At 38.1% G+C, this 26,444-nt stretch overlaps 1 protein-coding gene and 1 pseudogene across 1 annotated transcript; both read left to right on the forward strand.

Annotated features, from left to right (window-relative positions):
- Window positions 1-1,350: 1,350 nt before the first annotated feature.
- LOC104604924 (cysteine-rich receptor-like protein kinase 25) lies at window positions 1,351-5,356 on the forward strand. The gene is made up of 7 exons (XM_010269503.3): window positions 1,351-2,310; window positions 2,452-2,568; window positions 2,811-2,932; window positions 3,066-3,276; window positions 3,436-3,673; window positions 3,853-4,003; window positions 4,577-5,356. Exons 1-7 carry the CDS (start codon window positions 1,506-1,508, stop codon window positions 4,919-4,921), a joined length of 1,989 nt encoding a protein of 662 aa, XP_010267805.1. The 5' UTR covers window positions 1,351-1,505; the 3' UTR covers window positions 4,922-5,356.
- Window positions 5,357-17,646: 12,290 nt separating this feature from the next.
- LOC104605006 (cysteine-rich receptor-like protein kinase 29 pseudogene) lies at window positions 17,647-18,255 on the forward strand (annotated as a pseudogene).
- The last annotated feature ends 8,189 nt before the right edge of the window (window positions 18,256-26,444 follow it).

Genomic DNA, 26,444 nt, shown 5'->3' on the forward strand with positions numbered 1-26,444 from the left:
AAATATGGAATCATGGAAATGAGCAGCTGATGATTCAATAACTGAAATAGTTTTACTGAGGGCATGTCTGGAACAATGTCGTTTTCTGAGATATTTTTTGAGAAAACCGTGATATATTGACATGAATACTTAGTATTTTTTCTTTTGTTTGGGACCATGGGTGGTTGTTGACACCTAATTAAACATTTTTCATTGTCACATCAGCATACCACAGCAACAGTAAAGATTAATAAAACACTAATAATACATTCCTTTTCAGAAAAAATGTATAACCAAACATCAAACAGAAAAGAGAAATTTCAGATGTAAAGCTGATGTGATTCCATTTTTTCAAAAAAAATAAAAAAAAAACATTAATTCCAAACACTGCTAGGTGTAAAATCAAGGGGATTTTATGGTTTAATCCCCTCAGAAATTGTAATGCTTTCCTACATTTTGGGTGGGGGGAAGATTCTAAATTCACGGGGGATGTTGCTTACAGGGGGGTGGCGGGGATAAACACATTTGGGGAATCAATAAAAATTTCAAAGTGGATTATAACAGACATAAATTGAAACCCCGGATCTGCTCCTCACACAGAGCGCCTTACAATGATCGGGTCTCAACCCACTCACACCTTAATCCTCCTTGAATGATATCAGTTTGTTAGGTATCATCCACATTATAATGTGATTGTGGAAGGAATCACTAAGGCGGTGACACATCAGTGTTACGTTGGAAAAATCAGTATTTAAGAAAATATTAATATGTTCAAAATCGTTTTTTCATAAAAAATAAATAATGTTCCAAGTCACATCTTAGAAAATTAAGAATGCATGGTTTGGAGTAATGTCAATTCGACGTTTTCTCATATTGGAGCTTGTTGCCGTCAAATAAGACATGTTAAGAAGATGTGAATTTCCTATAATGAATACGGATGCTGAAAACAGATATAGAGCACAAGTACCAAACAAACATCCTCCCTAACAATAACTTTTCTAAATAATAAAAAAAAGAAAAAAAACACTGTTTTCTCATAAATTTCAACCCACACATATACAGCACCGTTTTAGCATCGATGCCACTGAATCAACATCAATGGCTGTGAGATCGGTATGTGGAGCAGAACCCAATTCTCACGGTTCAGCCCTCGCTGCCCTCTGATCACCGTCATCACTCACTCATCAGCCGCCTCAGTAGGTGGTAATGTAGGTCCCGCCTTGGATGTTATTTCAAAATTCAGGGCTTTAGAGCCCATTTGAAAGTGTATTCTTTTAAGTTGAAATTTGACTTTCTGCTTCAAGGCTTCAATCATGAATGTAATTTGTAATTTGATGTCACGAGTAACGTTGCTCCATCAAAGTTATAGTGTCTACCTCACATTATTACAGAATTTTTTATCCATTCTCTTCTCTTCTTTGACTACTGTTCTTCTATAAATTTTTATTAAACACATTAACACAGAAGAATTGATTGCTTGATTTGTGATCTTTAATTCTATTGATTTGAAAAGCTTACCAATTCCAATGATCCGTCCTCACGGTACAACGATTACTCAGTTACTGCTGCTCTCCTTGCTTTATGTTTCTGTTGGCTTCTCCTCTGCTACTCCAACCTACGTTACAGAATATTGCGAAAACACAACCGCTAATGAATTCTTTCCAAATAGCTCCTACCAACTAAATCTCAATCTCGTCCTCTCTTCTCTAACCTCTAATGCTTCGGCCCGCAATGGATTTTCCAACGCTACCGCTGGTCAGTCTAACAATACAGTTTACGGTCTCTTCCTCTGCAGAGGCGACGTCACCCACGACGTCTGCCGGAATTGCGTCGAAACAGCGAGTCTGGAGATCATACGCAGATGTCCCAACCGTAAAGTGGCGTATATATGGTACGACGAGTGTATGCTGCGATATTCCAACCTCTTCATCTTCTCCACTATAAACGAGGTGCCTGGGTTTTCGTTTTCTAATTCACCAAACATCTCGGACCCAGATGGGTTTAGAGAGCTATTGATTCAGGTTGTCAACCGCCTTACAAACCGAGTAGCATTTGATCCTTCTGTGGGCAAGTTTACAACCGGAGAATATAACTTCACAAGCTCTCAAACGTTATATAGCCTTGCGCAGTGCACTCCAGACTTATCTGCAAACGATTGTAACAGATGTCTTCGAGGTTCTATTGCTCAAATCCCGATATGCTGTGACGGGAAGCAAGGAGCAATCATTCTCAACCCTAGCTGTAGCTTGAGGTACGATATGTACCCTTTCTTTCGGGTTACAGCCGTTACAGAAGTCCCTTCAACGACGACGACAACCAATACATCTACCGGTAAACATTTTGTGTTGGTGAACTTCTAAACTTAATATACTTCTGGGGCCCAATAAAGAAAAAGGAGGAGATTTGAGTGATGGGAGGGTTGGTAATGGTATGCTCACCCATGTTTTTTGCGGTAATCTCTTCATTTTGCAGGCAAGGGGAGGAATAGATCTCGAACTATTGTTCTTATCGTTATTCCTTTAATTTCAGTATTGGTTCTCCTCTGTGCCATCTTCGTTTCATTCAGGAGAAAGAGAAAAAGGGCAAAAGGTCGGTGAATAGCTCTCAACCTTCTGTCTGATTTTGTTAGATGGTTCAAGTACCCATGAATTTGACGAGATCAAAAATTTAATTTGTCATTTAATGTTAATTTCATTCGTGTAGAAGCTTTTAAATCACCAATGAATACGTTTTCACAGGAATGTCTGGCCCTGCAGCTCTGCTTTAAATATAATTCTTTTCCAAATAGTTTGTACAGATTTGTGCTTAAGCTCGATTATTCTCCTGTGTAGCTGAGGATGAGGTTCAGATGGTTGATTCCTTGCAAATGGATTTTGATACAATCAAAGCTTCAACAAACAACTTTGCCGATGTTAACAAGCTTGGAGAAGGTGGATTTGGTGTAGTTTATAAGGTTCTAAGCACATGCTCTGACTTAACCTCTTCCTTAAAATGATGTAGGATCCGTGAGTTTCACTTCTTGGGCTTCTTGTCAGATATTCTACTTTGAACTTGATATTAGAACATCCACATTCCACATTCTACAGGGTAGGCTCTTGGATGGACAAGAGATCGCTGTGAAGAGACTGTCCAGAAATTCTGGACAAGGTGAAATGCAATTCAAAAATGAAGGGGCATTATTAGCAAAGCTTCAACACAGAAACCTTGTTCGGCTCTTAGGCTTCTGCCTGGAAGGAGAAGAAAAGTTGCTCATCTATGAGTTTGTTTACAATAAAAGCCTTGACCATTTTCTATTTGGTTTGTTCCTGTTCTTTATCTTTCTTTTTTCTGGTTTTTACTATATTTTCTTTTCTTTGCTGCGTAAACAAGATTCAGAAAATGTGGGTAGTTCTGTATCTGTAAGTCATTTAATACATTCCCACAACAACTTTAATTTTCTATTGGATGAATGTGTAGATCCAATCAAACGTGCAGACTTGACTTGGGAAAAGCGTTACAGAATTATAGTAGGGGTTGCCCGAGGGCTTCTTTATCTTCATGAAGATTCCCGACATAGGATTATTCATCGGGATCTCAAAGCTAGCAATATTTTGCTTGATGCGCAGATGAACCCAAAAATTGCAGACTTTGGCATGGCAAGACTTTTTGTACCAGATCAAATTGAGGGGAAGACACGTAGAGTGGTCGGAACATAGTAAGTTAAGAGTTAGAATTAAGCTCCCATTTAAGAGCTAAACTATAATTATTAAGCAAATATATATCCCTTAATATGTTTGGCTCTTACCAAGTATCTTACTCTTTGGAACAGAGTCATATAAGCAAGCTTCTTCTGCCCTGTAACTTGAGTATTGTTTTGGTTATGATGTCATGTAGTGGATATATGCCGCCGGAATATGCAATTCGTGGACAGTTTTCAGTTAAGTCGGATGCTTTTAGTTTTGGTGTTCTTCTTCTTGAGATTATGACTGGTCAGAGGAACAATGCTTTCTATCAAACAGAGCAGGCAGAATACCTCCTAACTCATGTAAGTGTGATTTTAGTATTTTCTAAACTTTCAAACTTGATTTAATTTGGGGGGCCCAACACCAATCCAAGATCCAATCCAATTATTTTGGATTCAGATAATCGATTTACATAATCGGACCCGAACAGATAACTTAAAAAGATAATGGAATGGACTTGGATTAAATCCAAATCTGATCTAAGATCCAATAGGATCCAAATCCAATTGGAGTCCCCTTGGGATTCAGATTTAAGTTTTAAATAATCAGATTGAAATTGGATGAGGCTGCATCTAATCCAAAACAGACCCAATTACAGACTTGCATAGAAGAAAACAATGCTTTACTATCAAGTTCAAAAGCATTAAACAGATACAAAGTGTCTTGCAATCTTTTGGGTTACTAGAAAAGCAGGGTCTGCAATGAGGATTCTACCAGGAATCCTTGTGTTCCAAATTAGATCAGTACCAACACCACATCAAAGGAAAAAGGAATAGTGAGATTATGAAAACCTTAATGCCAAAATTATTGGTGATGTCAAGTAATGGTGACCATGAATTGTGACAATTTCAATATTTTTTGACTCACTGATCCAGGCATGGAGACGGTGGAAGGATGGTGCAGCTTTAGAGTTGATTGATCCTACATTACATGATCACTATTCAAGGCATGAAGTGTTGAAATGCTTCCAAATTGCGTTGCTCTGTGTTCAGGAAGATGTTGCTGACAGACCCACCATGTCTTCAGTTACTCTGATGCTTGACAGCTACTCTGTTACACTTGCATTACCTTCACCACCTCCATTTTACATTGGTAGTAGAACCAAGTCCGTAATTCCTGCAAAGAAGAATGAGTCGCAAGGGAGTGAATCAGATCAATCTGCAAGTAAGGTGTCACCACAGTCTGTAGGTATGTCGTTGACTGAAGTATACCCGCGATAGTGTAAGGAGAGAAGCTTAAAAGTCAGAAAAAGTGAAATTTTATGTAGTTTAGCTCAACCTGAACCAGAGACAGGTTAACTGGTTTTCTTTCATGTTGATTTCAACAGTCATATAGTTTACTCTAGTTCAATTTTATTTCTGCTTTCACTAATATCAATAAACTCGCAAGGAACTAATCTTGCACATTTTCAGTTGCAGAAGATCTCATGTAAATTTACCTTTAGATTTTTTCCAGTGTTCCCACTTAAGGAGGAACTTTCTTTTAAATAGAAAGATACAAAGGAGACTCTGAAACTTCATGCTACTTGTGGTCTTGTGGAAGTTTGAATTATTCTACTTGTAAAGTTAATGGTTTACACATTTTTGGTAGGTGTCCAAATTTAAAACATTACATCTTATTTTAGTTTGTATTTCCCTTGTCAATGGACTAAGCAAGACTTGGGATTGCTTTTAACAAATCAAACATAACCACTTGAACAGAATCGGTGGAATTGCATTGTGAATCTCTTTTAATAATTTACGTTCTTGAAGTTTATAGCAAAACCATTTTAGTTACCAAAGTAAAAGGTCTGAAATGGTATTGTTTTCTTTCTTTTTTATTTGTTGCTTTCACATTCAAAGTAGGTAGTTGCAGCAGCAACAACAGAATTCACAGTAACTAGTCTTTATTATCAATGTAGTTTCATCATATGTAGAATCAACACAATAATCATTTGTAGACATAGGTACTGTTACCAGCATACATGTTTATTGTCTCAATTGTCAGCTTTGTGGTTCTCCTTCCAATTCTGCATTGGCAAGTCAAGCTCCTGGAATTAGATGATTCCATAATGGTGATCAATGTGTTCTCTTATTGTTTAGTTAGACTTAGATTTTCTTGTTGACCTTGAGATTGATGAAGCCCCTTCTTACAATTTTATGGCTGATAACAATTTTAGAAAGCTGGTTAATTATGAAAGAACAAATTGGTCTCCCTAGTCTGTAGGTCAGATGATAATTTTATTTGTATTTGCTTTGTCCTTATTTTTAATGTTTGTTTTGTTGGGTTGGGCAGAGTGCCTGATGGAGAGTTTTGTAATATTGGTTTATAGGGCAAGGCAGGCTATATCCCCCTTTGTTATGAAGTGATTTATGATTTTGATTTAATAAATTTTTAAGGTGGATGCCCCTCCACTTGAAGTAAAGTTCAGGGCTAAGAAAATGATACCAAGTAACCATCTCAACTGCTGGATAATTGGCATATTTTGTAAACCAGGAGGCAAGCTTTTGCCCAGGGCTGGCGGTTTCTTGAATCCACTGGTATCAAATTGGTCTAAATCTAGCATGTACTCACCATTAGGCCCAGTTTAAGGTTGAATGTGGGCTAAGCCCAGGATAAACTATTATACCTTAAGCTTGCTGGTTGGATATTTAGGGGGTGTTATTTTTTTGGATTTTGAGAGGGGGAAAGTTCGTCAATGAGATTTTGGTTCTCATTGACCAAGAATCCCATGTTCATTTTTCAGATTTATGTGGAGACTAGGAAAAGTTTATTTTCCTGGGTATACCCATCTCCTAGGTGAGTAAGTAACTTTCCCACCTAGGAGAAAGTTGCTAACACTTAAATGGGACAAAAATGCCCCTTTTAATAATGGACTTTTATGGCCAAAATGGTCATTACCTTATTTACCTAGGAAATAAAAGAACATAGGTAAATGCACTTACCTAGGTAAGTGTTTCCCAGCAAAATCTTACCCAAGTAATTGTAGTTACTCGGGTATGTAACTTACCAAAAAGCGAACGGGGCCCTTAGTGTAAATTGCTAAAACCTCCCTTGGACTTTCTCACTGTTGCTGAAGCCTTCCCTGAAGTTTGATAATTGCAATCACCTCCCCTTAACTTTTTGACACAATTGCAAAGACCCCCTTTGGTTAGAATTTTTTAATAAAAGGTATAAAAATGTCTAAAATACCCATGCAATTATTATTGAGACTGGTTTCAATAGGAAACAATTAGAAAAATTTTGAAAAATAAACATTTTGGTGAAAAGTAAATGTATGGGTATTTTGGGCATTTTCATGCCTCTTTTTAGAAGATTTTAACAAAAGGGGGCCTACTTGCAACTATGCCATAAAGATTAGGAGAGAGGTGATTGCAATTATCAAACTTCAAGGGAAGTTTCAACAATGGTTAGAAAGTTCAGGGGAGATTTTTAGGGGTGCTCATGGTTCGGTTAACCAAACCGTGGGCCTTTTTTGTAACCGAACCAGTACTACCAGTTTTTGGAAAACCGGTAACTAAAACCAAACCGAAACTAATCGATTAACCAGTTGACCGATTCGGTTAACCGTCAGTTTGGTTCATGAGTTTTTTGGTTTTTTATTTTTACAATATATATTACATAAATATATAATAGAAAATTATAAATTTATATAAAATATTATATTTCAAATAATAAATAATATATCATATATTATAAATATATATATTTATATATATAATGCATATTTATTAATTTATAATATAAAAATATTAAATATATATAATATACATAGATATATATAAAATATATAGAAATATATGTATATTGGTCGGTTCGGTTAACCACTGGTTTTCTATATTGGTTAACCAAAACTGGACCAACTAATTCAGTTAACCAATTTTTTGGTTCGGTTTTGATCAGATTTTTCGGTTCGATTTCGATCAATTTTTTCAATCGGTTCAGTTTTTTAGTTTTATTTCTCACCCCAGAGATTTCAGCAATTTACCCTAATATTTATTACTTATATAACTTTAATATCTAGTTACTTTTTCTACAGTTACGTGGTATTCACGATATATTTTTGGAAAGGATTCATTTGTTTGAATATAATAGAGCCAAATTTTCAGCTATTTCTTAACCCATTTTATAACAAAAACAAATCATAAAAACAAAAATGTTTCAATTTATTTGGTGTGGAAGACTCTGATTCTATTTCCAAATATTTACACTTTACTTTTTCTCTTAAATTGTTCTGTTCACATTCAGGGTCTATTTGGTTTACAATCGGAACTGGAATTGAAATCCCTCATAATGATTCATTCTCATAATCTTTTTGATTCAAACAAGAATCATAATGAGAATATTATTCATTCTCATAATCTGTTTGATTCAAACAAGAATCATAATGAGAATTAGAATTAATTGGAATGGAATTTCATTCCCAAGAAAGAGGGGAAAATGATCATTTCTTTAAATAGGGAAATGGTATTCCATCAAGAATAAAAATAAGATTTCAATTCTACCCAATCAAACAATTGTAATTGGAATAACCCATTTTGATTCTAATTCTTGACCTCTATTTCCACGAACCAAATAAACCCTCAATTAATTTGTGGACCTCTATTTCCACGAACCAAATGAACTCTCAATTAATTTGTGTAGGATCAGGAGGTGGTTCGATGAAGAGTCATATGTAGGAATATGAGAAAAGTAATGGCAGCAAAGATGAGGGAGCCGATGAGGTAACGTTGCTTTCATTGGGACGGAAGACAGTGAACAAAGTTAGAGTTCTAGGATTTAGGTATTTTGTTTTGACAAGAGAGGACTGGCACTCATCTCCATTAATTGCAGTTGACTTTGGCCGGACCGGCAAAGACGCTTGGGACGATGCATTCATCCTGGTGGAAAGAACAATATAACCAATAGTATATTATTCATGTAAAAAAGTAATGTATTTGAAATTCACTTTAGAAGAAATCCAAAAAAAGGTCTTAATACAACCATTCTGACATTACAAGCGTGTGATGATTTTAATTATAATTTATATATTTTTTCGATAAAACAGAAGGGGCTATATGAAATGGGGTAGCATGTCCCCAAAAATCAATATTGCAAATATACGCAAAGGACCAAGGGAGGTCCTAGAGATTTAAATGTAGACTAGCGAAGGGGGCCCTGTTTTGCAGAGGTTTGTTCATAAATTATTAGGTTTGAGTTCGATTCGAATTAGAAATTTGAGTTCAAGTTCGAGTTCGGCTTTTGACTCAAGTTTGAATGTTCGAGTTTGATTACCTTTGATTGTAGGTTTCTCAAGCAACCGAGGTGCCGAGCTGACGTTTCGAGCTGAGTTCTCCCTCAATTGCCGAGGTACCAAATTGAGGTTTCCCTTAAATGGTGAAGTGACGAGTTGAGGTTTCTCTAGCAGGCGAGGTGTTGAGCTAATGTCTCCCTCAATTATCGAGGTCTTGAGCCAAGATCTCCCACAATGGTCAAGGTGTCATCTAGTTCAAGTTCGATTTGAATTAGAGTCTTGAACTTAAGCTAAGAAGTTCGAGTTACCTTTGATTACAGGTCCCCTAGCAGCCCCTCAATTGGAAAGAGAGAGAGAGAGAGAGAGAGAGTAGCATTCTTATAATTTATAAGGGGAGAGAGAGAGAGATGGCAAGAAAGAGAAAGAAAGAGATGGCATTTTTGTAATTTAGAAGAAAAAGAGAGAGAATTGGTAGGAGAGAATGACATTCTTGTAATTTGAAAAGAAAAAAACTAAAAAAAAGAGAGAGAATTGATATGAGAGTGACATTCTTATAATTTCCAAAAAAAGAAAACAAAAAATACTACTAAATTCCATTTCCCTCACTATTACATATATGGAGTCTATGGGCTAATTTGATTTGACTTTCAGAATACATGTCGGTGGGCACTATCCTTCTCCAAATGAGTCTTTAAACCCAAGAAGTCTTCAAGATGTTATTTAGACTCCACAACAGAGTCCATCACAGTCTGAAGGTGGGATGAGCTTTGAATCACATTCAATAATTATGAAAATTAAGCGCCAAATTGTGAGTTTCTCAAACAGCCTGAGCTTCAGTCATGCTAATTGAAGCATGACCTAATACTAAGCTTTAATATAACTTTGCCAAAACTGTTTTTGACAATAGTTGCTACTGAGAAATTTCCTCCACTGATGCACAATGCATCGAAATTAATTTTTATAGTATTATCATTAAACAATATTAAACAATAGGTTTCCAAGCTTTGGTCTTCCCTTTCAATTATCGCTATTCAAACTTCAATATTCTCTAAAAAAGTAGTTTTCGCCTATTCAAGGATTAAAGGCGGAGAAACATCAATATCATCAAAATCTTTTTTATTTCTGCTCTTCCACAGTTTCATAAAAATTAATTACAATTCATTTATCAAGTTTTGAAGTATCAGCCTCGTTCCAGTTGTTAAAATTTTTTAATAAATGATAAAAAATGTCTAAAATACCCATATAGTTACTATTGAGAGTGGTTTCTACGGTAAAAATAATTCAAACTTTATGAACAAACAAAAAAAAAGTAGAGCTTAAAGTTGTACTTTTACCTTTAAGTGGTTGAGATGAAGGGACAAAATTGAAAGATTAAATAAATCAATTTGGGAAAAGAGATTGGAAGAGTTTGGGATAGCAATTGATATGAAGAGAAAATTTGGAAAACAAACATTTTGGTTAAAAGTAACTGCATTGGTTTTTTAGACATTTTTGTGCCTATTGTTAGAGGATTCTAATAGAGGGATATACTTGCAACTATGTCAAAAAATTCAAGGGAGGTGATTGTAACTATTAAACTTCAATGATAGTTTCAGCAATGGTCAAAAACTTTAGAGGAGGTTTTAGAAATTTATCCTTTTTTAGGGTGCAGACCAAAAAACGGTATGTTGTTGAGATCAAATCAGCCCCCCACAGCGTCCCACATCTCATCCCCGCCGTGTATTGGGAACATCTCCCAATGATAATCCCAAAAATGATGATGTCATCATTGAGAGATGTTCCCAATACATGACGGGGATGTGTTGTGGGACGTTGTGAGGGGCAATCTTGTAGGGGCTGATTTAAACTCTGTTGTCATGCAATTGTTTGCATTCCAGTTAGAATCTCAAAAAATAAATCAGATCAATAAGTTGAATTTTTTTTTTCTAGGGTTGAAATTAAACATTGGTCTTGCTTCATTTTTATAACTAAGGATGTGTTTGGTTTCAGGACAAATTTATTTGCACCGATGCAAAACTATGGTGGTGCAAATGATTTAGGTGCAAATTCTGATTTATTTTTGTCTCAAAGTTTACCTTATTTTGTTTGATTACAGTACAAATGAAATAAACAAAAACCTGAAGCATAATAAATAAAACCCAAAACAAAATTAATCAGAATTGGAATTCTTTTCATTTGCACTCCCATACATTTGCACTAGTGCAAATAAAATTGAACTGCAAACAAATACAACCTATGCCTCAATTTGGAAAGAATACAAATACAAATATCTAGAGTGCAAAACCTTGTGTATTCCTTCTTTTCAACCATTGATACCTTTTTCTCTTTAATAATTCAAACATAGTTGTATTAAGATAACATTAATATTTAAACATGTTAAAAAGACCTAAATTTAGCATTTGACGTTTCGGTAACCCTCAAAACCAAAGTGTATTATACCATCGCCATGACATACATACATACATACATATATATATATATCTTGAACCTTATTCTAGCTCCATTTAAATATTCAAGTTTGTTTATTGACTTATTTTTTACAAGAAACTTTGTTTATTGATCTTAGCATCTTACTAATGCATGTAGCGATTTCCCACAATAAGGCCCTGTTTGGTTCACAAGAATAGGTCTGGAATCAGAATCGGAATGGGCTATTCTAATTCCAACTGTTTGTTTCGACGGAATTAGAATACCATTCCCATTCTTGGTGGAATGACATTCCCCCAACCCCATTTGAGGGAATGGTCATTCCCTCCCCATCCCCTGAGAATGAATCTCATTCCTACTGATTCCAATTGTCATTTCCATTCCTGTCTGAACCAAACAGACTATGGGAATAGACTATAGGGATTCCAATTCCAACTGTGAACCAAATGAACCCTAAGTAATTTTCTACAATACACATAAGTGGTAAAAATACACATTTTGTAAACCTGTTTTGGGGGACAAAAGGGGTGGGGTAGAAGGAGACGAGATTCAATCCTCATAAAACTGTCCTCATACCGTGTTCACAGCCTTTTGCAACCATACATCAGAAACATCTACATATTTATATGTTTTTATTCATGGGGAGATATTCCCAATAAAGAGCTGCAAGTGGCTGTGAGCACCATGTGAGGATGGTTTTGTGATGACTGAATTGATCTCAGGTAGAACAGGGTGCATATGAGGTTCACTAATCTTTTCCACATAGAGCATGAGGTTTCATGGGTTTGATCTGCCTCCATTTTTTGAGGTATGCCAAGTGACCATCTCAACTACCGGTCATTGGCATATTTTGTAAACCAGGATGCAAACTTTTGCCTAGGGCTGGCAGTGGGGCGAGGTGGGGATGAGGAGCTTCTCCCCATCTTCGTCTCCAGGAAAATCCCTATCCCCGTCCCTGTCCTTGTTCTCGTTAACGGGGACAAGGTTATCCCCATTCCTGTGATTTTTTATAATGTTAATCATTTTGTTTTTTATTTTATTTAAAAAAATAAAAATAAAACAATTAAAATTTACAATTCTTATTAGAAAATCTTCAAACATATTCAACCATACTTTTAAAAATATTAATATATAGATGTATGTTTACATATATACATAAATAATGTATGCATACATATATACATATATATTATTAGGAATCCCACGGGGCGGGGATCGGAGTACTCATGGGGCGGGGAGTGCTCTCCCTATCCCTACTAATGGGAATGAAAATTTCCCCATCCCCGTCCCCATAGGAGAAAATCATCCCCATCCCTGCCCCATTCGAGGTGGATCCCCATGGAGATTAGTGAAATGGAAAAAATTACCACCCCTATTGGAGAATGCAAATAAGGATTCACCTATGTTTACCCCGCTCACACAATCTTTAACGATCAAAGGAAGGAGGGCCTGAAGACCCATGTCAAGATAGTGATATAGTGATATTCCCAAGCAATGAATAGGTGGTTAGGAGAGATCTCTAATCTGGTTTCACTAGAGTTCCTACTCAACACTAATACAAATGCTTGTTAAAAGATGGCTGTGGTGGTTACAATCGAAGAAGAATATCCACAATCTGAAGGGAAAAAACCAGATCTTGTGAAGTTACAAAATTTTAATACTATGATCCAAAAACGTTTTGATTCTAGGCTTGCTGCTGTTATGAAACAAAATAGTGCGAAAACTTGACCTATCCTGATGGGTTCGGAAACTCAAAATGTAGAGACTAAGGCTCCCTCCAGTGAAATAAATTCTAGGATCGAAGATGAATCAGACGAGTGAGGTAAAGCATAACAGTCTATTATCACAGTTTCATTGCTATTCAGAGGAAGAAGAGGGGTCGCAAATCCAAAAAGGAACAATATCTAAATAAGCCCCTACCTCTAATGCCTAAATCCTCAAGGCAAAATAATGGCTATCACCCACTATATTATACATGAATTTATATTTTCTTGTATATTTTCAAGGCAAAATATTTTCTTGTAGTGGTTCTTTGAGGGGTAAGGTCTATGTCCCCTCCTCAACTAGACCTTTCTTAGCAAGCACATGGGCTGCAGTATTACAAGATCTATTTACATAACCAAAAGAGATAGCTAAATCATCAGTTAGAAGCTTAATATCTAAACAAGGAAAGTTTGCATCTGAAACTAAATCCATGTTTCCAGTTCTAAGCGCCTGCACCAAAATTTGACAGTCCGACTCCACTTCAATATTTTCCTCCTTGTACATGCTCAAAATCTCCAGAATGTTGAGGATCGCCATTGCTTCAGCTTGAATGGGAGATGACGCAGAAGATTTGCCAAAAACTACAGCTATTACTGCACCAATCTCATTCCTTAGAACCACTCCAATACCTGACCTGCTAGGGCACACAAAACTCCCATCCACGTTCAGTTTTAGCCTCCCTGAAATTGGCGCTTTTCAAAAAGAGAGAATTTGCGCATTCGAGTTTCTTTGTTTAGGTGAAGAACCTTGCAATCCTTTTCGAGAAGTCATCACTCTCTCCCTCCACATCTTGTAAACATTAGCAAGAGTAATTCTAGGCGATGGGTCAATCTTTTCAAAGATTTTGCTATTCCTAGACTTCCAAATATTCCATAATAGCAGAAAAGAGAGAAATTAAATCATCTTTCCTATCTCTGTTTGTTAGGCAATTCTCTAACCAGTTGGAAATCCAGCTATTAAAGGATGGATATCTTCTATCCATTTCTCATATCCAAAAGGCATAGGTGAGAGACAAACCATGCAGCTTTTGCATGATCACATTCCAAAAGGCAATGTATAATAGTTTCAACTTGTTGGTTGCAAATTGGACATAAATTGTCATTTGTGAGATTTCTTTTCAAGAGATTTTCTCGCACAGCTAGAGCATTTTGGGAACATTTTCAAATAAAATTTTTAATTTTTGGATTAATTTTTGACTTCCATATTTCAGACCACTGCTTCTTACTTAGAAGGTCCAAAGCCCCATTAGTTGCAGTCCTGTTAATAGAAGTTAAGATAGTACCCCGATTTAATTGTATAAAAACCTTTTGGGTTTAAAGTCCACTTCAACTTATCCTCCCATTCTCCCCTGGCTAGATTTATGCTCAAAATGTTTTTTGCAATTTCCTCCCTAAAATTCTCCTTCACTATTATATTCCACCCTCTTCCCTCCTCTGTCATGAGATCTTTTACCCATACCAGACCTAGATTGTTAGCTCTGGGTCTATGATTTTAAAGGACTCAATCTGAGGTAGTCATGGATCATCCCATATCCTTACTCTTGTACCAGCATTTACTGCCCAACAAATTTTTCTCTTTGTTGGGCAAATTGTCAACCCCATGAACCCCTCTTAGGCAAATTGTCAGTCAAAAAATTTTTCTCTTTGATGTATTTAGTTTTCGTAATTTTAGCCCGTAGATTGTCCTCTTCAACACATAGTTTCCAAGCTTATTTTGCTAGTAGAGCTAGGTTAAAACTATATGGATCCTTGAATCCCATCCCACTAGCACATATGTTTTGCTAATAACTTCCCAGCTAATCCAATGAGTTTTCCTCTACTCCTTCCCCCCACCACCACCAAAATCTAGTTTGAATTTTCTTAAGTTCATCACAGACAGTCTTTGGCAAGAGGAAGCAAGACATTGTATAATTAGGAATTGCACTGGTAACTGCTTTTAACAGGACTTCCTTTCCTGCTTGGGATAACATAGATTCATGTCATTTTGAAAACAATTTTTCCACTCTTTCAATTAAGAAATTAAAAAGAATTTTCTTTGATTTACCAATTCTTGTAGGAAGTCCTAAATATATGGATAGGGTTTCCACTCTCTTCATTTTTAAAAAATTTGCTAGGAACTTTTGTAATCTATGCTGCAGATTTTTATTGAACAAGGTCTCCTCATAAGATTTGAAAACATCCAGAATAATAAAAGTAGTTAGTGCCCGTCATCAATGTCTTCTCCCTCTCTCATGAAACCACCTCATCATGTCTGCCGACCATTTCATATTTCCTAGATCCTAATCATAAGAGGAGTCGTAACAGGGTAAGAAAACAGGGCCAACTATGTTCTCTACTCTCTCTCTCTATTCTCTCTCTATCTTTCTTGCAGTAGATTTCTGTGCGTGCATTGTCACTTCGGTGAAGCGGGGGTGGAATGGTTCAGGTATGTCTTTCCCACGAGCACTGTAAACTTCCAGTTGGTCTGTTTGGCTAAATTCTAAACTCTCACTACTCTCCCTCTCTCTTCTCTCTCTATTTTCGGAGGTCACCACGAAGCACTTAATCGCTTTGTGTGCATGTGTTGTGAATTCGGTGAAGCAGGGGAGGAAAGATTCAGGATTGTCTTTCATCTAGATTTTTCTCTATTTTTTTGTAATATTATATGAAAAATTACTTCTAATGGGACATACGAACTGAAACATCTTTATAGATGTAAATCGATTGATGTTTAGAGTTGATTTGCATCTACTGTGTTCACTCTTTCAAGCGAACACTGTAGATGTAAATTGGGCGAAGAAGATGAGCTTTTCACACGGATCCGGGTCCGGTATAAAATTCTACCTAGTCAATTTAACTAAAGTGACATGGCTTAACTTAAACGATCCGGATTCAATGTAGATATGAGACTAAACCGACCCATATCCGAACCGTTTTAATAAATAAATGTCGTTACTAATTACTATTTATTTAACTAAAAGTATTAATTAGCAGTATTTATACTGTTAATTATTAATTAGCAGTAATTAATTATCAGTATTAATAAGCAGTAATAATTGTTAATTATTTACTGTTATTAATTTATGAGTAATTTCTAAGAATTAACTTTAATAAAATTAATTACTTTTATTGAGCCATTTGAAATTACCAAAATATTAAATATCAAAAATTACCAAAAGTTATTATAAAATCCAATTTATCTACAACACAAATTGTTGATTAATATTTTTTATAATAATTGATATATTTTAATAATTATTCATAATTAATGTTATCAACTCTAATAATTGCTAATTATTTATTTTTATTAATTTATGAGTAACTTTTGGAAATTAAATTTACCAAAATTATTTACTTTTACTAGAAAGCTATTAGAAATTACCAAAAATTATCAAAAAATTACCCAAAAGTATATTACAAGTATTTCCAAAATAATGCTTTGTGAAATATAAAGTTTTTTAAGTTTTAGTTAATTTATTAAAAACATTGAAAGCTGAAAATTACTAAAGGTTATCAAAGAATCTACCATAAATAAATTATTAGTATTTTTAGAAATTATTAATGTACCACAAATTATATAGTAATTCTTACTTTTACTAGAATCTAATAACTTTGAAAAATTTACAAAAAAATATGCGTGAATTTTCAAAAATTATTAGAAATTATGAAAAATTATTGTAGTTTCTCTTATACTTATCTAATAATAAAAAATATAAATAAATTATGCTAAATTCCACTAATTTTAATTTTACTATACATTTTTAATAAATGCTATTATTAAATAATGTTAAAAAAATCCTATTAATATATTTAATAAGTCATTAGCTCTAATGAAAAATTTATAAGGAGGGCTAAGGGTTGTTTAATAATTTTAGAATTTTTAAGGGCATTTTGGTAAGCTTGGGGGTATTATGGTTAATTTGAGTCTACGGGTGTGAAAATTATGATTATAATCTAATGGTGGGTATTTTGGGAAAAAATGAAGGGTAGAGATGGATCTAAGTATACACAATAGTTTTGTGTATGCGGGCCAATGAAAATGGTTGAAATGAAATCTTTTTATATACAGGGGCAAATAAGGGTATTTTTTGATGAAATTTTATAGGTGGAATTTTTAGGTATTTTGAATCAATTGGTTAGGTCAGATTAGCCCAAATAGACCCAAATTAGGTAGATTTGAAGGGGAGTGATTCAATCAATATAGAGCTTTGAAACAAAATCTTGGTGTGATGAAGGGGAAAATGAGGGAATTTTTTGTTGAAATTTGGTAGGATAGTGTTTTTGAGCATTTTGGTTGATTGGTAGGGTCAGATTGGCCTAACTACACCCGGATCGGGTAAATCCGGAAAGGGGTTGATTCAGTCAATCATTTGAAATAAAATCTTGGTATGATGGAGGTATAAACAAAAGTATTTTGGACTAAATTCTTGAACCAAACATGGCCTATATGTCCCATAATCAGTGAATTAACGTGGCAAAAAGCCCAAACATTCAATCATTTAACTAATACAAGGTACTCTTGAACTCTGAATCTATATATATATATATGATAAGCAGTGGTTATATGGCCCCGGAATATATAAAGCATGGGCACTTCTCAGTAAAGTCTGATGTGTTTAGTTTTGGTGTCATACTTGTAGAAATTGTGAGTGGTGAAAGAAACAATTCTTTCCACCAATCGGAGCCCTATGAAGACCTCTTTCTTAAGCTATGTAAGTATGCATGCTAGAATGATTTATTTGTGTATATTACAATTATTATTTTTTATAGTTTTCAATACTCTAAATACAAACCAAATAATTAACTTAGATTTTGCTTTCAAATCTCTGCCTTGAAATTGTTGTAGGTATGGAGAAATTGGAACGAAGGGACGGCAATGGAGCTGGTAGATTCAACATTGAGAGAAGGTTGCTCTAGACAACAAGTGATGAGATGCATTCACATTGGATTACTATGTGTTCAAGAAAATGAAGCTGACAGACCCACCATGGCGTCCATTATGCTCATGTTGAATAGCTACTCAGTCACACTCTCAATACCTTCATCTCTTGCATTCTTCCTAAATAGTAGAAGAATGGGGTCAGAGGTGCCTTCTGGAGAGAATGATTCAAGAGCAACTGAATCAACAGCTTCTGCAAATGAAATGTCACTAAGCCAATTTGAGCCCCGATAATGTTGATTAATAATGGGTATTAACATTGGAAATTACATTAATTAATAAGATAAGTACATCCTAGACTCCGATTATGAGTTACCTGCAATAGAATCTGTTGATTAATAACTGTTGTAACTTAGTACTGGATTAGAAATCAATAAATATGGGGTTGTTTGATACAGTGGCATTGTGCTGCGTTTTGGCTTTTGGGTTGATCAATAGATTTGTGAGAAATATATGTTGTCACTCACAACTGTCATTTCAACTGGAATAATGTATATATGTCATTTATCATTATCATTCATGGTTGAAGGGTTTCACTATGATGCTGAAAAAACTTATAACCAATCAACGGCCATCATAATCATAAAAGTGGTAACAAAACAGGTGGGTTTCTAGAGATTTTAGGTACGAATAGCAATTTGTATTAATTAATTCAAAATATTTCAAGTAGAAAAGTCCCGTTTAGACAAATTTATATTTAGAGGTGTAAATTGGAATGTGCTGCTCACAGCCTGCATGACGACATGGCCCAATACGATTCATATATAATATTAATATATAAAATTTTATTATATTATTTCATTTTATTATTGCATATATAAACAATTATATACATCAAAATTCATATAAAATAAAAATTTAAGATTTTTTTTTAAATTTTCGTCTATTTTGTTAATTTATTTTAAATTTTTTTTTTCAATTTCTTTTAAAACATGGTTTGGCCTTATCCGGGCCCAACCTAATCCAAGGCTCAACCCACAGACTAACCTGACATGACACGGGTTCATATGAGCTTGAGCTGTGGGCCATGCCAGGCCGATCCACAAAGTATCCTAGAGGAGAGAAATACAACCCAGCTCAACCCATGGGCCAACATGACATGACCCACACTTTGCGCAAACTGCATGCATCCCATTTAAACCTCTATTTGTATTGATCAATTCAAAACACAACGTAATGAAATGCCACCTACCGAACACCTATAAAAATTTTTGATTGTTTGTTATGGCAGAACCCAATAAAAAACAAGAGAAGATGCCTATATCCCTATCGTCACATTTGGCATTATGGTGAGGGTATCCTTACCAGAATGTCAATATCGTCAGGCTAATATTTGGGAATAGGAAGATGAGTGAATCTCTCTAGCTACTTTGATGAGGGTATCCTTAGCTGAAGCCTGGAGGCAAACCGCAAACATCTTGGATCAGCCAAGTGGGGGGTATGAGGCCTAATTTGTGAATGATGAATGATCTTTCAAGGCTTAGGATCCACAATATATAGTGTATGTTATTCCGTATACGAGAACAACTGAACCACAAATCAGTTTCAATCATGCAATTGTAGGCCAGTTGCGTGTAACTCCATTTATTTGGACAGGGCGAAATGTTTATGTTAAAAACAAAAAGGCTTCAGCCATATTTGATTGATAGAAGCATTAAACCTATCCAATCGATATGCCTTCCATTCAAGTTTCTATCCCTAGCTTCTGCTTTGTATCAATGGACATGCGTCTGACAGCTTTAAACTGAAGAAAAATAAAGCGGACCAAGCTTGGGCCGGCATGTAATTAAGATGGGCCAGAATTAGAATAGCAGCACATTATAACTAAATACCCATGTCCGACCAGCCTATTGTGTCCAGTACTAATATGATATCGATAATCAGTTACAGTTTTACTCACTGATTGTATGCTGGTAAACCATCTCATCAGTATGCATTCTTGTAAAATTGGTGAAGAATGTTTTGACGGTAAATATTATATTTAATTTGGCATGTTGCAGGAGAAAAAATGTAGCAAATTAAGCTTTTATTTATTTATTTTTACATTAATAAACGAATCCATAAATGATTAGCATTATCCAACCCGAAAAAGTTGTGCCAGGTTGGCCCAAACCCAACTCGAAAAAGTTGGGTTGGGTTGGGTTAGGTTGATGCTCGGATTAGGGTTAGGGTTGAAATTCATGAACCCGATTTTACTTTGGGTTGGGTTAGGGTTGAACCCTTAGACAACCCAACTCTATAGTCCAGATCATATATAAATATATGTTATATGTAATATATAACATACATTGATTTGTGTAGATGCATGATATTTATATAGCCCCCACCACATAGTATCATGTATTTCTTTTAAGATAATCACTTCACTTAGCCCTGATCAAAAAGACTAAAACCTTAATAACATTATTTTATGTTTTTTGAAAATTTTATTCTTCATCTCTCTATTGTTTGCCACCCATAAAAGATCTATCGTAAGTCATAACTCATAATAAACTATAGTCATTTCTAAAACTTGTTTTTTTTTTTTTTGAATTTTGTACCAAAAGCTCAGTTTGGAAGGAGTACAAATACAAATATGTACAATGTAAATACATACAAAATAATACAAAATACATGATTTTGCACTCTACATATTTGTAATTGTACTCCTTCCAAACTGAGCCAAAAGAACAAAAAAACTTCAATGAACAAATACTAATGAAACATGGGATTAATATATGTAGTGAAAGTTGAGTGAAGATCTAAAATCGAAAAATTCTATGAGGTTTTAAGGGATAGGAAGAAGGTTTGGTTGGGCCCAACCCAACCCGAAATTGACTTTGGGTTGGGTTGGGTTGGGTTGAAGGAATTTAGTCAGGATTAGGGTTGATAGGGTTGAAGGTCAGGTCGGGTTAGGGTTAGGGTTGGGGTTTAGAACTTAGGGTTGGACTAGGGTTAGCCTCAACCAAACCTAGCCCAGCCTGACTTGCAGCCCTACAGTAGATGTACTCGTATTCCCCTCTATCTCCAAGCAATGAGTCACTAATACGTGAATATCCTCATAACCAATCTCTCTCTCTCTCTCTCTCTCTCTCTCTCTCTCTCTCTCTATCTATATATATATATATATATGTTCGGATTCCGAAGTCAGAACTCTTAGATTTCTATACCCAACGATGGGAAGATTCCTTAGCCACGTTCCATATTGCCCAGTTCTCAAGATTGCGATAGGCATCGAGGAACACCAAAGAGGCAAGACGCCCATCCAGACATCAACTTGAAGTTCTACAACCGAAGAATGAATTGGACTACTTCATTCCTCAACTTCAGAACTGGGGGAGTGGTGTTCAGGTCATGGCTGAGCTGGCCCTGCAAGACACATGGCCGCTCAGTTAGTTATTGCCCAGCCACGTCGGCCTAGCTCGGCCACGTCGGCATAGCTCGGCTGAGCTACACTATTATGGTGGCCCCCCATCTTCTCTTTTTAGCCACGTCAACTACACATCACGTGGATGAGCACAACTATGGATAAAGAGGAATAAGGAAGACGACTCCGCTGAGGAATGAGACTATCCCGAATACCTCAATGGCTAACCTCATCCCGACAAATCCAGAAGCCCAATCTGACCAGGACATTGATCTTTGGCTATAAAAAGGTACTCCTTGCTCGAGGTAAGGGATCCCCAACTTCTAACACCAATACTACTAATTAGCATAGACCAGCATCGCAATAGCTCGCCCCGGCCATCCATCACTTCTTACTGACTTGAGTGTCGGAGTACCTACCCAGGCCTTGAAGTGCATCCTTGGGCCTCTGACTCCTCCTTTCTTGATCATAGGTCTTGAAGCGCAGCCTCGTCCTTGTAGCTCGGTCCCACCCCTGTTAGCAAGGACTATCTGGTTGCTCTCCTTAGTTCATGCACAACCTCGGATTGAGCAACATCGGATTGAGCAACATCAGATTGCCCAAGAACTAGTCAAAACGATCAACAGGCCGATCCCCATCTCGGGAATCTTGGCATCGCAGCCCTCTGCATCAAGAAATTCCATAGCCTTCGGCCGTGGTTGATCCTGTAAAGTTTCGAGCAATGCCAGAGATTCGATAAGATCTTCGAGATGATGCAGACACTAGGAGGTGTGGCACCGCCCAGCCAGGTCGTCCCCCCTCCACGCCCCAATGCGTACGAAGGATGATCCTCATTCCGAGGACCCCAAAAAGCGTTGGCTGGAAAGGAGGGGAGCATGGTCCAAGCGTGAGAAGCAAGACACAGTAAGGTGGTTTGCCTCCACGACCCACTCCTGCGAGCCCGACAACCACACACAGTTGCACTACACAGCCGCGCTACATAGTCGCCCTACACCGCCATGCTACACAGTCGTGCTGCACAGTTGCACTACACAATCGCGCTACACAGCCGCACTATGCCACCATGCTACACAGTCGCGCTACACCGCCGCGCTACATAGCCGACTAACCAACACATGCATGACACATTGCATTGAATTGGCTAACCTACCAGCAGGCATGGCATGAAGCTTAGTAGTGTATCACCGATTAAGAAAACCGACTCAGCTGACCTATAATGGTTCAAGCCCTTAACGCATAGCTAGTAGCTAGCTCGACAGCATATAGTCGAACATCTGACTCGGTTGATCAACAGCCAGAGCCCAAATTGGAGAAGATCGCTCCCACCTCCGAGGCCAGAGGGCGGTCATCGTACTCCGTACTTCAGCGACAAAACGTTGCAGAGCTAGCTGAAGAACGGCTGACCCACGAAGGGCCCCAAAGGCTCTCGAGACCAGAAACTGAGCATCCCAAAGATGAGACCTCGGAATACTCCGGCCCCACTAGCCAGAGATTGAAGATCTTGGTCAACCCTAGACCTCAGCCAAGGTAAGGCCAAGGAACTAACTCGTATGTATGCACACAAGTTCAGAACAAAACAATTTCATTAAGTTAAGCCATCAGTACAGCAGATTAAAGCTCAGTATACCGAGCTATCAAAGAAGAAAAAGACAAAAGAAGACAAAATTCTAAGAGCAACCCGTAGTTGTTCAATCCTTGGCAGGGCAATCGATAGCAATGCCAACCAAGGGAAGCCGCACTACACTTCGGCCAAGCACTCCACCCTTCGACTTCGGAACTAGGGGAGTGGTGTTTGGATTCTGAAACTTAAGTTACAAATTCCTTAGTCAAAGAATAGAGGGTCCATCCTCGGTGCAGAATCAAGGGAGTTCAGCCCAACGGCTCAACACCTTCCTCGACACAGCACTACCGAGCCTCGGAAAGACCCAGACTTTGAAGCTCGAAACCTTCCTTGGTGGGGCATTGGAGAGACGTAGACTTTGAAACTCGACACCTTCCCCAACACTGCACTACTGAGCCTCGGAGAGACCCAGACTTTGAAGCTTGGCACCTTTCTCGGTGCAGCACTACCAAGCCTCAGAGAGGCGCAGACCCCGAAGCTCGGCACCACACTACCGAGCACCGAAGAGACCCAGACTTCGAAGCTCAGAACCTTCCTCGATGGAGCATCAGAGAGGTGTAGACTCCGAAGCTCGGCACCTTCCTCGGCACTGGGCTACCGAGCCTCAGAGAGACCTAAACTTCAAAGCTCAACACCTTCCTCGGCGCAACGCTACCGAGCCTTGGAGAGGCACAGACTCCGAAGCTCAGCACCTTCCTTGGTGTAGCACTACCAAGCCTCGGAGAGACCCAAACTTCAAAGCTCGAAACCTGCTTCAATGTGACGCTACCTGGCTTCAAAAAGGCGCAGACTCCGAAGCTCGGCACCTACCTCAGCACTGTGCTACCAAGCCTCAAAGAGACCCAGACTTTGAAACTTGACACTACGCTACCAAGCCTCGAAGAGACCCAGACTTTGAAACTCGACATCTCCCTCGGCATAGCGCTACTGAGCCTCGAAGAGGCACAGATTCTGAAGCTCAGCACCTTCCTCGATGCAATGCTATCGAACCTCAGAGAGACCCAACTTTGAAGCTCGAAACCTTCCTCGATGTGATGCTACCTAGCTTCGGAGAGGCACAAACTTCGAAGCTCGGCACCTTCCTCGGCACTACGCTACCGAGCCTCAGAGAGACCCAAACTTTGAAATTCGGCACCTTCCTCGGTGGGGCACCGAAGAGGCGTAGACTCCGAAGCTCGACACCTTCCTCGGCGCAACGCTATCGAGCCTCAAAGAGGCGCATACTCCGAAGCTCGGCACCTTCTTCAGCACTGCACTACCGAGCATCGGAGAGACCTAGACATCGAAGCTCGACACCTTCCTCAATGCGATGCTACCTGGCTTCGGAGAGGCACAAACACCGATCCTCAGCACCCTCCTCAGCACTACGCTACCGAACCTCGGAGAGACCTAGACTTCGAAGCTCAACATCTTCCTTGGTGGGGCAACGGAGAGATGCAGACTCCGAAGCTCGGCACCTGTGAGGCCCTCAACTTCGAAGATCGGCAAGCCACAATCGAACATCACAACAAGCTCGGCACCTATAGGCCCCCAAACATCACAACAGCTCAACACCTGGGGGCCCTTAGCTTTGGAGCTCAGCAAGTCATAGTCGAGCATCACAATGGCCTCAGTTCCACAGCTCGGTACCCTCAAGGGCCCCGTCTCCGTAGCTTGGCACCTCGTGGCCAAGCATCACAACCTCAATTCTGAAGCTCGGCCTCCGACTGATAGCGAAAAGCCTTTCCTCGGCATACGACCAAGCTAAGCCCCAACTTCAGAAGCTCGGCACATCATGGCCGAGCATCACAACGGCCTCAACTCCGAAATTCAGACCCAACTCCAAATCTCAGCGCACCATGGCCAAGCATCACCACGGCATAGAATCTCAACTTCCACTTGGAATCAGAGCTGTTCCTCGGCTCCATCAGGAGGACGGACCTGGAAGCTCAGTTTGACACATCGACACTCTACCAAGCTATGCAACCGTGCAACACTTCAAACCAGGCACACCCCCTCCTCGGCTTCAGAACTAGGGGAGTGTTTAGATTCTGAAGTAAGAGCTCTTAGAGTTCTATAGTCAACGATGGGAAGATTCCTCGGCCACATTCCATATTGCCTGGTTCTCAAGATTGCGATAGGCACCGAGGAACACCAAAGAGGCCAAATGCCCATCCAGACATCAACTTGAAGTTCTTCAACCGAAAAATGAATTGGACTACTTTATTCCTCGACTTTAGAACTGGGGGAGTGGTGTTCGGGTCATGGCTGAGCTGGCCCTGCAAGACACATGGTCGCCTAGTAACCGCCCAGCCATGTCGGCATAGCTCGAACGAGCTACGCTATTATGGTGGCCCCCCATCTTCTCCTTTCAGCCACGTCAACTACACATCACGTGGATGAGCACAACTACGGATAAAGAGGAATAAGGAAGATGACTCTGCTGGGGAATTGGACTCTATCCCGAATACCTCGGCAGCTAACCTCATCCCGACAACCCCAGAAGCCCAATCCGACTAGGACACGGATCTTCAGCTATGAAAAGGTATTCCATGCTCGAAGTAAGAGATCCCCAACTTTTAACACCCATACTACTAATTAGCTCGGACCAGCATCGCTATAGTTCAGCCTGGCCATCCATCACATTCTACTGACTTGAGTGCCGGAGTACCTACCCAGGGATAACTCCTCGGGCCTCTGATTCCTCCTTTCTTGATCACAGGTCTTGCAGCGCGGCCTAGTCCTTGTAGCTCGGCCCGCTCCTGTTAGCAAGGACTATCTGATTGCTCTCCTCAATTCGTGCATAACCTCGGATTGAGTAACATCAATATATATATATATATATATATCACTTTCCCATGGCCATTTCATTTGCATTCAATCACGACTTTGCATCGTAAAATAGTAGAAAACTCGTCAAAAAAAATTATTTGTTCCATCATAATACACAGAAACTTAAAAATTAGTTTTGGACCCAAAACAGGGGCTTTGCCCCAATTCATTATTGTAAATTAATATTTGTCCCCAAACCAAGTGGAAAATAGAGTTCAGCTAAGTCGCCAAACTAGGTGAGTCAATGCATTTGTGAGATTTTGCAACCATTCTTTGGTTTATTTGACAAAAAATCCACTATCGTTTTTATCATCAGCCAATGAAGTAGTTCAATGTCATGTTTTTAGACTCTTTGTTTCACTATAAACTGAACATGGAACTTATCTTTTCTATACATTCTGCTACACAATAAATTAATTAGTTTTACGACATTGTATTGAGAGTTAACACATATCTGACCTTTTAATATTGTTCAAAACTAACAATTGCATCAGTTTATGGCTGGACGTTTGCTTCTAATGATTTGTCGGTGTCTTGAAAATATATTAGGTGCTATAGAGGACATTCAGAGGCCCTCTAATTCCGCGATGCTCCCTACTTCGATGGAGCATTATAGCGGATAATTAGGTGTAAATGACAGTTTCT

This window comes from Nelumbo nucifera, chromosome 1 (genome assembly GCF_055504915.1).
Source record: "Nelumbo nucifera cultivar China Antique chromosome 1, China Antique-T2T, whole genome shotgun sequence".
NCBI classification, from domain to species: Eukaryota; Viridiplantae; Streptophyta; class Magnoliopsida; order Proteales; family Nelumbonaceae; genus Nelumbo; species Nelumbo nucifera.